At 44.4% G+C, this 13,373-nt stretch overlaps 2 protein-coding genes across 2 annotated transcripts; one reads left to right on the top strand and one right to left on the bottom strand.

Moving 5' to 3' along the window:
* Positions 1–222: 222 nt before the first annotated feature.
* On the bottom strand, positions 223–852 carry H6S33_000188 (uncharacterized protein; the record flags this gene model as incomplete). Its single annotated transcript, XM_044831537.1, has 3 exons — positions 223–507; positions 573–653; positions 715–852. The coding sequence occupies 3 exons, from the start codon at positions 850–852 to the stop codon at positions 223–225; spliced, it is 504 nt and encodes a 167-aa protein (XP_044699747.1).
* A 4,883-nt stretch (positions 853–5,735) lies between these two features.
* Positions 5,736–7,658, top strand: H6S33_000187 (uncharacterized protein; the record flags this gene model as incomplete). The annotated part of the gene is made up of 10 exons (XM_044831536.1): positions 5,736–5,814; positions 5,892–5,960; positions 6,017–6,208; positions 6,258–6,403; positions 6,459–6,580; positions 6,642–6,819; positions 6,886–7,068; positions 7,140–7,278; positions 7,348–7,456; positions 7,526–7,658. The coding sequence occupies 10 exons, from the start codon at positions 5,736–5,738 to the stop codon at positions 7,656–7,658; spliced, it is 1,350 nt and encodes a 449-aa protein (XP_044699746.1).
* Positions 7,659–13,373: the final 5,715 nt, after the last annotated feature.

Raw genomic sequence — 13,373 nt, 5'->3', positions numbered from 1 at the left:
TGTGATACCAACTACACCACAAAGGGATTGTGTATTATGTCAAAATTTGATTAAATTATATTTTTATCTAACCTAGGAGGTTGGTGGTGTGAGGATTTACAGTTACAGGAAGGTAAGTATCGGGGATGACCTGCGCTTTTGCTTAATCAAGAGGTAGTAACCTGATATTGATATTAATTCTGTCTTTAACTAACATTCATAAGTGTGAAAAGTCCTTCGCTATTAATTATAACCACTCAGAGCTTGTTTCTTCAAGACGGTTAGAACATGTCTCTTCAAATTCCCCGAACAAGATACCTTCGATCCAGACTTGTTACTATTCAATTTTTCCATAATAAGCCCCCAGTTCGCACTTTCGATCGCCATATCAAACACCATCTCGGCCTCCTTCCTCGTCATAAACGAGATGGCACCCTTCTTGACACCTACAGCTGGAGAAGACTTTTCTGGCGAAGTAATCTTACTAGGAGGGGCACGCTTGCTTTTCGTGCTAGGGGTTGTTGGTTCCTGGATACACAGTTGTGGTAAGTAACGAGAGGTTGTAAGAATTGCTAGGCCAAGTTGGCCTTTACCTCAGCACCTGCAGCAGCAGCAGCAGCAGTAGAAATTTTCTGTCTTTTCCCTTTTGCACGTGTGTTGGGCTTTCCCTTTGTCTAAGGTATGTATGTATAAGAATTTTGCCAAACCAATCTATCCATGGGCTAAGGGATATACCAAAGGGAACTCAGACCCATCATCACTCCCACTTTGGCCACTAGCATCAGTACTGCCGGAATCCCCTGGCTCGGGCTCCTCCTCGTCGCCATGTGCCCGCTTATGCTTCGAACTCGCGCCCGTAGAAGCGTCATTCATTATGACCGTCATGAGGTTTTGAAATAGAGTGAATTGGGAAGATGGTGAAGCTGATATATAGCTATTTATATCGGCTCAACTATATGGATTCCTTCCTGCTGCTGCGGACTGAATCTTTGCTATGCAGGGACGTAGTATCTCTTTATCATATACCTTCTACCATACCCACAGGCTTTCTTTTCATGTCGTAAAGACTGGCGGGAGCTGTGATGTCAGTAGAATCTATGTTGGTGTGTTTGTTGATCACCGCAGAGCTTCCAAAGAGGCTTCGAATGTGATTGAAGACGCTTGGGCGCAAACCCTTTAATTTGGTGATGAATGAGAGCCTGAAAGACGGTGTGTGTGTTGATGAAAGGGAGGCTTCAAATATTGGCTAGTGGAAATCAATAGAAGCCGGAGGTTTGACAAGTTGGTTGTTCATATCGACAAGAGTCTGTGCGGTGTATTGCCACTTCATTTGTGATGTTTGGGCAGGTTTGTGGTCTTTCTCTCTTCCTACTCCTTTACTCGTACGCGTGTTCATAGCTAGAGGCTAAAGCTGTGATGTTGTTGCATTGATGACGATGACGTACGTAGAGTAGCAGTATCAAATTTTGGAGTTGGATACGTAAGGCAGACGAGAGGCCCGAGACTCTGGATCCTTGCAATGCAACACGGTCGTTTATGGGTCATTGATTGATTGTTGATCCTGGGTTGTTGGCAGATGAAGTAATAAACCGACCAAAAGAAAAGGCTTGTGTCCTTGGATCGAATTTGATTGGATCATATCTTAATCGATCGGCTGCTTGGCGGTGGGTAGTTATGTCCGAATCACAGGTTATCACTCGAGAACCTTGCAGGCAAGATTCCGGAGCTGAGAGCTGAATATCTCATCCGCACACCAAAGGAAGGATTCTTGTCCTACTATTCTCTGACCTAAAGATATACAGAACAAGAGAGGCGCAGAGAATCCATGCGGGCAGCTATCTGGGCGTAACAGGGCGGAGAGAAGGTTCCAAACAATTACCTCTTGTATAGTACTGGTATGTAAGACTAGGCTTAAACAAAGATTGAGATATTGATCTCAGCTGAGATAGATCCATGGAAGTTTTGTTTGATGAAGGGCACAATATGTGCTTCGTATGGGTCACAGGTTTTGCTTGCCCCACATTGTTTGCCCGTGAGCACCTAGGTGGAACACAACTAGACGACATTTTGTGCCCCAATGAGCCACGCCTAGGTGCAACCGATTCTCCGGGAACGTGAAATTCAAGTCAAAACTCTACTGCCCTACGCCTACTTTTAATTTACAAAGTCATGCATGCACCATTGAGTTTCCGTATCCGGGTCTTACACACAATCAGGCAGCGCTGGATGTATAGAGGCCCTAGTGAGATTACAATTGTTTGAATACTCATAAGACGTCACGATCACAGTCATTGTGGCCTTCTGGGTGACTTTGGTGGGGGGCCGGCGGCTTCTTCGCAATGGGCGCCGATAAACTATAAAATACTAGCAAGGCTTTATCCGATTATGCACGGCTATATCGATCTATATGTAAGGCGACAAGGCCTTTTATTTACGACTATTGCGGTACCTACTTAACCCCGTCTTACTTCCAGATCTTGGCTAGGTTTGGTTTCGCAGGCAGTATGCCAGAGGTCACGTGAAGGTTTACTGAACCGCTGAACAACGTATCACGTGCGATGACGGGCAAGCGGCGTTGTTTTTAACCAGGTACCTGAATGTAGATACATGTACGTAAGATTCAATTACATGTACGTTGATGGGGTTTGCCTACTATGTAATCCCGAATAACAAACTTATGATTTCGGAAACCTTAAAGATGATATTATTGGCTATGATAAAATGTAGCAGGACCTGGTATTTTTCTTAGCGAATTCACGATTCACCCGTACCCGGCTTACCCTAACACTCACGCATATGTACCCCTACATGCAGGCTTACTATCGTCCTCGTGCGTCAAGCCACCTACGCCCCACACTTACCACATTACGGCCGTGGTATGGGACAGAGACTCACATGAACAACTTCAAAAAGGTACCATGTAGTATAGTACCCTACAGGCGCACATCTACAACAGGTACCTAGTACGCATGTATTGCTGTGCCGAAGGCATGGTATATAGGGTCGGAATCGGTATTGTGTGTGACGTCACACGTGTACTTGATTAGAGTAAAGTGCTGTCGTTTACGGGGTATTGACGGACACTGGTTGTTGACGGATAAGCCAAAAGAGAGGCAGCTAAGCCCAGTTTTCGCACTTGTCCGTCAACACCCAGTGCCCGTCAATACCCCGTGAACGACAGTAAAGTTCTTAGAACTGTGGATTTGAGTACGCATATACGTAGAAGTATGAATGCCCAACTATACTACATGTGAGTTAATTGCGTATCTTAGGACACTATCTGATGCCGGAGTTGTCCTAACGGGTCGGAAGGCTGGATCGGACTACTTGGTTGCTTATATATATGTGCGTAGCTTTAGTATATTTTGTCATTGTCATGCTATATCAATCGCTTATAAAGCTTAAGTTACATGTAGTTGCACAGCTGAAATGAGATTCTAATTTCTGCTAGTGTACCTTGGACCTAGGCGAATTATGTAATTCCGGTGCTGATCAATACAAGGAACCTGTCACTCAAACGTTACATAAGGTCGTCTCGCTAAATCGGTTGATGAAACTCTCGTGGCTATGCTGCTGCTACAGGTGAGATGTATCATCGGGACGTGCGGCGACCGTGTGTGCTCGAATTTTGCACCGCATGTGTGACCGAATGCTTATATTTAGGAACATACAGAGAAGTCGAACTTACGGATAGCTACAGCCAGGAAGCGGCCCGTGTGCTGATATGCTGGAAGGCTGAAACCTAAGATAGTGGCCGGCACCGCAGCCGTATTTACGTTACCAACAGCAACCTAAAAACATGACCCAATGAGAACACCAAGCGATATCTTGAGCCTTTGGTTGATACATATCACGGGATGCTTGTAGTTGGATATGTTTGCATAAACAGTTCCAACATGTGTTGGAACTGAGGTGTGAGTTGGAGATGCCTTCAAGTTCCCAGCTTCTGTTCCCATGCGCCTACTCTAAAATACAGATAGGAATAAACCGCTAATAATTAAATTTGATGTTGGGGAGCACTTTGAATGTATGATGAAAAATGTAGATATAAGACTCTACCACATGTCGAGTTGATTGATTCACTTTTGCCAAGACTTGTATTATGCGCACAAGACTTCTGGCTGGAAAGGGTCTTTACTCTGTGGGGTGCCGAGCTGATCTATTGGAATAGAATCGATTACTCACGATGACCAGGCATGCGTGTACTTACATAAGTAGGTGTGGTCAAACCACTAGGGGCGTATGTAATTTATGTAAGTCCATTGTTAGAATATGTGGACGAATCATAGGATCTCACTCTGGCCTGAACGTCATTTCCCTTACTCCATTCAAACCTTAATAAAGTACCGCTCGGTGTACATGCAGGTATTACAAGAACGGGAATTAAACAACGACGCGTCGAGAAGAAATATCAACCCCATGTAAACAAACTTCGGGAAAGACATCGCGGAGCTAGTTACATGTACTTAACTACATGTATAGGACCATCATCATATCTGCATATATTATGGAACAAGTATCCTACAGATACAACCATCGCGCGCCCTTCTGCGACATGTGCACGCCCAGAGTCAAAAACTACAGTAAAATATTTTCTGGGTCAATGACGAATGACCAAATCAGCCAAGATCATGCTGTCTCATCCGGATAGAATATTACGCGTTTTCGTTCTAGATCTTCCTTACTTAATGCATACGCAAAAGAGCTAGAAAATTTCCCTAATAGGAGTCATGATGTGTACGTATGCTTGTTAGTTTTTTCTACGTACTTGTTTGTTTTTATTATATAATAGTGGGATAGCCCAAGGACAAGTTATAAATACATGACATGTAATTACACTAATCACACTATTGAAATCACACTGTTCCTGACATTTGCAACGTATACTTTATACCCATTGATGGGCTGGTGCGGTTATTCTAGGGCAATAAATGCGCATTTGTTATTGGTCAGGCTCGCCGTTCGCCCAGATCAAAGGACTATATGTATATACTGCCCGAGCAACAGTGGATACATACTGCAGCTGCAGATATTCCTTGTGCAACGACTGATCATTATTTAGAATATCGCATACGGAAATGAACATCCCGGCTAAATACAGGCTCCAACGATAAACTCTAGAAATAGGTAGTACTATCAACTCCAAATGCTAAATGCCTTGCAGGGCCAAGCAGACTCTTAAGGCGAGTTGAATTGAGCATATTGAAAGAGAAAGCTCTAGAACCTGATATATACCTAGTAAGGCCGAGGCATCTTAATTGTTCCTGCCAATATCAGACAACTAACCCCACAGCCAAGCCATCTCGTGGGACCATCAACCGCTTCCAAATCCGAAATCTCCGGTGCCGTGCTACCACCAATAAAGCCACAAGATTGAGAACCCACACATTAAGCGAATGTGCGGAGAAAATAGACTACTATGCACGTAAAATCTCCGCGTGCAACGGCGGTTTTGTCCGAATTCAAGATAGACTTTACCCAGGGGCTTGGATATCGTCTGATGGCGGAGATCGATTCCGACAATGTTAATTGGGGAACTGAAGATTTTTAATTGATTTTTCGGAGGAGAGTGTACAGTCCCGAATATGTGGCTTTAGATGAGGGGAAATGTCTCCTGGCATTGCTGGGCATTATTGTCTCTAGCTTGATGTTGTTATGGGTGAATACATGTAGGTACATCTTGTACTTATAAATACTGGCTGCCAATGGAACTTTTGATGTGATCTCGATAGGCATTCGATCATAAAGCAGCAGATATGAAGTATTTAGCACTTGTTACAGTCTTGAGTGCCGTGCTATCTCCTGTGTTGGCACAGGTTCCGGTTTATGGACAATGTACGTTTTTTAATTCTCCTATTTGTTGATATTAATATTTGAACCGAAATAGCTGATCATGATACTTCATCTCCCAGGCGGTGGGGTAACTTATACAGGATCAACAACATGTGCAAGCGGATCCACCTGCATCAAATATAGTGACTGTAAGTGAAATATCTAAATCTGCCATTGATATACGAATGGGCTCTTATATATTCAGACTACTATCAATGCGTTCCTGGCACCGCAACAACTACCGCAGCTCCAGTAACAACTACCACGCGAGTTACCACTACTACAGTTCCAGTAACCACAACTTCCCAAGGGGGTTCTTCACCCACTGCTTCTGGTGTAGTGACGAGATCTGGGACAACATTCATGCTGAACGGAAAGAAGTTTTATTTCGTTGGATGTAAGTTTGAGTTCTCTAAGGAAAGAACATGGCAGTAACAACCCGATAGCAAATGCATACTGGCTTCCTATGCTTGCGAGTACAGTAGATGTTGATAAGGCTCTTGATGATTTTAAGGCTTCTGGAATGGATGTTCTTCGTATATGGGGATTTGCAGACCTCACCAGTAGCTCTGGTACTCAAACGGCATTTCAGGTAGGTTTCTTTTGCGCTTCTGGAAAGGATTGAAGCCAATCACTGAGTTCTCTAGGTCTGGAGCGGCAGCACTCCTACAATCAATACTGGAGCCAATGGACTCCAAAGACTTGACTACATCGTTGCTGCAGCAAGAGCTCGAAACATTCGCCTTGTGATTCCGCTCGTCAACAACTGGTAGAAGACAATTGAATTAAATTGGGTTTATTAAGGGACGAGCTAATTTTGATATGTGTAGGCAAGATTACGGCGGTATGGACAGATATGTCCAATCAATGTTGGGATCTGGAGGCCTACATGATGACTTCTACACAAATGCGAACATCAAGGCTGCCTATAAGAATTATGTTAAAGCTGTGGTTACAAGATACAGTTCGAGTGAACCTGCAATATTTGCTTGGCAATTAACGAATGAGGTATATATATCCTGATGTTAAGGATTTTGCTTGCTCATTTTTAGCTAATCATAATTATAACCAAAGCTTCGCTGTAAAGGGACTCTTACGGCGAGTTCATCTTGTAACGCCGCAACACTTACGAATTGGGTAAACGAGATGTCCACATATATCAAGTCACTTGACCCGACCCACATGGTTTCTGTTGGTGATGAAGGCTTCTTCAATCGTGCAGGAAACTCTGAATGGGAGTATGGCGGTGGAGAAGGGGTAAAATACCTTTCAAATTCAGAATCAGATCAGTAAAGGTTGTATGCATCTGACCTAATTGGTTTATTTAGGTTGATAATGAAGCTTACCTCAGGTTGGCTAATGTCGACTACGGAACTTTCCATCTCTATGTTAGTTCTTGGAGCAAGACTTATGCATGGGGTGATCAATGGATCAAAGACCATGCTGCTGTCGCAACATCTGTAGGGAGTATGTTACCTTCCTTCGTGTTTCCCACTCATAAATGCATAATACAGCACTAACCAAAACCAAATTTAGAGCCCATGGTTTTCGAGGAATATGGCGTTCCACGCTCAAGTGGTCAGCGTTTGACCGTCATCCGCACCTGGCATGATATTGTTCTCGCAAACGCAATTGCTGGTGACATGTAGTATGTGTTCCTACCTATCTTACATCATATCATGATCATATGCGTCACATTGTTAACATCATTTAGCTGGCAATTTGGGACTGTTCTCCCGAGCGCTGGAAGGACCCACGATGATACCAATACCATTTTCACGGATGACGCTGAGTATAACGAACTTGTGGTACAGTATGTTCCACGAATGGAGGCGAAGAACGCATGAAAAATAAATGAGAGTCAGCCCTATCTCTTCTAGGGAGGTGTATATATGCAACCCACAGGGTTTAGGCGCGAATAGTTGCCCTGTGCAGTGAAAGTGGCAATCTTTGTAGAATCTGAATGCTCAGTTCGACTATCTCAACCTTCTGTATCGCCGAATTTACCTTATGAGTGATGCTCCGCGATCCGTCAGGAACTACCGAAGATCATGATGAGCTGAGTTAAAGTTTCCAAATGGTTTCTGTATTTTGAATTTAACGCAGTAGTCCAGTGCAGCATTAACACATCGGAAGGTCCGTCAGGAAGTTATTTCAGCCATCATTGCTATGCCTATATATGTGGACTGTGACTCCGTTATTTCGTGACCTTAGTGGTACAGAGAATGTAGTATGAGCTTATTATCAGTAATAATGGGTTCAGTCCCTTCCTGCTCCTTTCCCCGGAAATGTGAAAAATCCATACGACGTGTCAAAGATAAAAGCAATTCTGACTCGAGATGAACCTACATGAAAACCTCTTATATTTAAGAGTAAGTACACACATGGATCTGTATATACTTATATAATTGCTTTTCATATGTACTCTAATCCTGTTTATAATTTACCAGAGAAAATTAACAACGTTAGCGTAGTGTGTATAGGGCGCATAATCGCCCCACACTTCCATTAATGAGTGTAACAGTTGAACGGGATCAATCTTGGTTGTATGCGTACAGATAGATCTTGGTAAATGTGAATATGTATTTGTTTGGCTGAGCTCGTGGATTCCAAAAATACGTGTTCCCTAGAGCACAGTACTGCAATCGAGAGGCCGTTTCAATATCGTGGAACTACTACATGTGCCTGCATTCCTCCGTAAAATGAATTTGGCGAACTGGTAACCAATCAGGTCAACTCCATCCGCGGAATGAAGACTCGCGAATCATCAGGCATCTGGGGTATATGTTATACAACGTGCACGTGCGCGCGCCCATTCATTCTTCTCTGCCGATCTTTATTTACACAAGGCGTTTTTATCACAGACCATCCATCAGATGAGGCAAGGCAAGGTCTTGCCGGCGCCAAAGGGAGCGAGATCGTATCACGACTGGGAACCTCACGATAGATACATGTACCTCATCTCACCCTGTATTTTGCGCAGGAGGAGAAGGAGTCTTGTGAGTCGCTTGTTTCAATCAAAAGCCGTACATCATTCATCCCTGGAATGGCAAACGGCAAGAAGAAACAAATCCACATCAGGTACACATACCTGCTCATAGGGCAGACATGCTACTACGCATTGGGGTGCATGTAGGGCATGTAGATCTGCGGCACAGTTTGGCGATTTCAGGGGTATCTTTTCCCCTTTTGCGTCACTTCAGCCCTATGGAGGTATCATTCAGTAATTAAACTCTGCTACTTGCGTGTAGCTGCGTTATGTGGGAAGTTGGAAGCTGGAAATGTGGTGGGTATGGTGATGATGATAAGACAGTGATGGTGGTGTGGTGGATATATGATTCATGATCGATATTAGATGGAATGAGATTAGGGTCAAAGGTAAGGTCACAGCTATACCCTATAGTGTACGCAGATTGCGAACTCATATGGCCAGCCAGGAAGAGTGTACTTAATCTCGGAGGAGTGTGCGGAATTAATGGCCTTTTCAGAATGTTGATTAAGTAAGCAGTATTACACTACGATAGGTACAGTGACTAGCTGGGCTACCAGAAGTGCTTACTTGGGGGCGTCGGTAAAGAACGATCCGATTATTAACTGGCTACACGGAATATTACCTGCGAGCTCAGACGGATTTCAAAGCAAATCGTCTTTGGGGATGATCGAGTAGAATCAGGATATCGGGTTCCTGACTCAGTTTCAGACCAGTCAGTGGATATCAAGTTCCCGGCCGTGCCGGCCCTCGACTTAAGCTTTGTAGGCGGGACGTTAAATAGTTTGTGCTGCACGAACAGACGCTTGTACCTGTAGGTCCCTGCGGTTAGATATAGATGTAACTACATGTACATGCTTAATGGACCTAATAATAACATAGTTCTCCATTTCCTGTCGATGCCATGTGTAACCAGTATTCCCACGGTTGAAAGCTTAGGAAATAACAAAAGCAAAGCCAGAAACTACATACATCCAGGGTCTGCGATGTCACCTAAAACGGCGAGGCGCAATGAAGTCAGATCTGATCTCCGAGAATCTGGCCAGGTGATATCACAAGCCCACCCACACCGCCATAGGGCAGAATTAATCTCAGTATTATCAAGCTACAAATATATATATACGTGAGTTCGCATATGGTGGTTCGCACGGGCCAGGCGGACAAAGGTTCGACCGGGCTCGGCGACATGATTCGCTCGCTAGACGGAAGGTTAAAATCCACCGAGATGTGTCCGAGTCTACCTTGCCTCGGCTCCGATAACTGTCCAGGCATTATATATTACTCAGGCTGGATTTGCCCAATCGTCCGTGATTTTAGGTTAAACGTGGGGAAAGAGGAGGAGGAGGCTGTGGTGAAGATACAACGGGCGATAACTTGGAGAGGGTGGGTTAGGTGGGAATCTCTACGTAGCTACCCCCATGGCCAAGTCCCCGATATATTGAGCGAGCGAGGGAGGGATGGCTGGGCCGTTGTGCTTGTTACTATAAAAAGAATCCCATCACGATTCTAACATTCGTCTAAGGAAGGACCTAAAACGGGTACCTACATCGCTATGCACCTTGCACCTACAGCGTAGAGCAGAATTCGCGGTCAAGAAACCGCCACAAAATGGCGTTTTCGGCGGACGGCCGGAGCTAATGGAATGTAAAGCTCTCGGGACGGGAGTGCCGAACGTGCAACTCCCTAGCTACTCTACACGACGATTCCTACTGGTAGAAGAGGCGATAAAGTGCACATATCTATTGGTGAGAATCGCACTTGGACGTTGGGGAATTCTGGTGGCTTACTGCGAGGCTTGAGGCTTATGTAGCTACATGTAATTACTTGGACCGTTCGGAGTTGCTATGAATCAACACTGGGCATGAAACCAGAGCCACTAGTCGAACGACGTTCCGCTTTCTTCGGCTAGCTAGCGTCATCGTGGATATGATGTAGCTACATGTAGTAGTGCTGTAGGAAGACCTTTAAAATCACGTCGGTCCGAAAATATCATTATCGTCATCTGCATATTTTGCCTTCAAATGCATACAGGTATTCACATTAGGCATGACTTGGTTGAAGTTGTCTCATTCATCCAAGACCACCTTGATCTGGATTAGTGATCTAACAATTAAGGAATCAAACCTGTCGTCTAGCTAGCTCCACGATATTTTTGTCTTCACAACAGAGCAAGTTAATCGAGGCAGAACAGCAGGCTATTTCCGTTCGCTTGACCGTATCTGTGGGGGAGATGGGGAGGACGTTGGTACCTGCTGGGGTAGCTAAATAGGTACAGCGGTAGGTAAAAAGTGATGGAACACGCTGAGACACAGTGATACCTGTTTTGGGTAAAACGCCACCAACATACGGTGTTTGCAGGTATAACTATATCTCAGGGCGTTCCATCACTTATTACCTGTCGCTGTACATCATGGTTCGTCCTACTGCGAACATCGCTTTCGGTGGACAATCTGAAACGTCCAACCCCGTACAATCCGAACCAATCGATAGAAGAATTCACTCATGCGGTTCAGCAATGCAGCGAAGAAGGAAGGAAGGAATAAAGAAGGATTTGCAAGAACGTACCAGTCCCGGGGTATCGTCGGTTATTACACAAGGTCTTCTTGTGTCATTTCCCATCTCAACCAACAGGGTAGTTTGGTCTATGATGGGGGGGGGGGGGTTCCCGTTTGCGCCGCAACCATGCAGGTGAAAAAGATATTTTCGTCGTGGCGGAGGGTTGAGGGCCGGCAAGCTAAACTGACTAAGTATCCTTGCACTACCTTTATCTTTGCGGAAGTAGAGGGAAAGACGTTATTCGAAAAGAGGAAGGAACCTTTTGAAACGCTGTTGCTTTCGTATCGCTGCGATTAAGAGTGGGAAACACGATTTATCTGCACCGCACATCACGATAGACTATGATTTACTCGGTAAGGTGCAATAAAGCTGATCGCTGCTAATTAATCAACTTGCAAGTGTTTCTTTGAAACTGTGTACCCATCGATACTTGACCCCTCTTTGCGCTGCCACAAAGATCATGACATTCTAAATATGAGAATATCTATATCTTCCTACATGAAGAAAACTAAAACACTAATCAAGCTTGATTGTAGTCAAGTCACAAAATATCTATAAGTATATACTCGATATTTAGTGCTAGAGACCGGTACTGTGCTATCATGCGAGAACCCTCTCACTGTAGACTCTATTGGGTATATCATCACCATCATCTGGTGTAAACAAAGCTGTACTAGAAACGCAGTCCAGGATATATTTAAAATCCAGGTTCTATGAGACCTGGAGTTACCAATGAGCTAAATAAGGTTGCCCTGATCTATGGAGAGTGCTTACCTCAAGCCTTTCTCACTCACTCTCAAACACCATCCACCCCCTTAAACTAATCCTGTTATGTACTCCCATAGCCCATCATTGCATGCAAACATGCATATGACGTTCTGCATATTATTGTACAGAGCACATGTAGTCTATTTATGCCGGCCAAATGCGGGAAGCAAAACCAAGTGGATAACAAACCTGGGCAGCTGCTATGGGTGTGGTGGGGGAGGGGTGCAGATCAAACTCATTGAGATTCTCGCTAGAACTATCATACATACATGTACCAAGCTCTTTGGATCCTGTGCACACATCCCAGTCATCATTCCATTTAATTGTGCCATGTGGGTACGATGCACCCTGCCGGGGGCTCCGCGATCTCGAAGGTATCTATTTTTTGAAAATGTTAGGATGAATATTGCTTCGCCGAGAGGCACAAGTAGTGGTACCAGGGTTCGATGGTGGGGTGTGCGAGAAGAATGCGATTCCCAAGTCTGACGCAGATCAGGGAAAACGCGGTATTGCCATGCACAGCTGTGCTTAATCGATATCGATAAAGACCACGACTTGCCGGTCTGTCACTAACCGAACAGAGGGCTTTCGGTGTGGATTGGGCCGCTTCAACACCGGTCCGGTCGTGCTGATACTAGTACTAGATATCCCGAAATCCCCACTCGCCTCTGGCGTAGAGTGGTCTGTGCCGCTGAATTTCTATATCTTGGTTCTAGTCGCCGTGGGGCTTAGGTCTCGACTGCTATTACTACCCCACACTGGGAAAGACCAATATTTGGTTAGCATGAATGGGCTTCGCCATGTGGAAATCTCATGACACCCTCAGAGATTCCTTGAATATTTAAAATTTAAAATATAACAGAATGGGATTAGGCTGCATGGAGAAGTTCCATACGCCCCATGAGGAATCGAATAACCACAGCTGAGTATATGATTGGATCCAGCTGTGACAGAAAGCATTGGGGTATTAGTCAACGATTATCCACGATCATGAACTTTCTTCAGAGGTTTAATTAAAGATAATATTTTCCGAACTATAGCCTCGACACCACATAGATGCAGATGCACATAAAGTATACATAGATATTTTCGAAACAAAAAAGAAGAGTTAAACGAAAAAAGAAGAGAGCGGTACTCAAAATTAAAGCCTGCAGGCTTCTTATTGTGGAAAAGCCATTAGTTAACGCCCTGATTGTACTCCAAAGTATACTATATGGGTGAGATAAAGCTACATTTGTCACGAATGTGC

This window comes from Morchella sextelata (genome assembly GCF_020137385.1).
Source record: "Morchella sextelata strain SCLS chromosome Unknown scls_1, whole genome shotgun sequence".
Classification (NCBI taxonomy): domain Eukaryota; kingdom Fungi; phylum Ascomycota; class Pezizomycetes; order Pezizales; family Morchellaceae; genus Morchella; species Morchella sextelata.
Note: the sequence above shows the minus strand (reverse complement) of the source record. Positions and strands in the feature narration are given on the sequence as shown.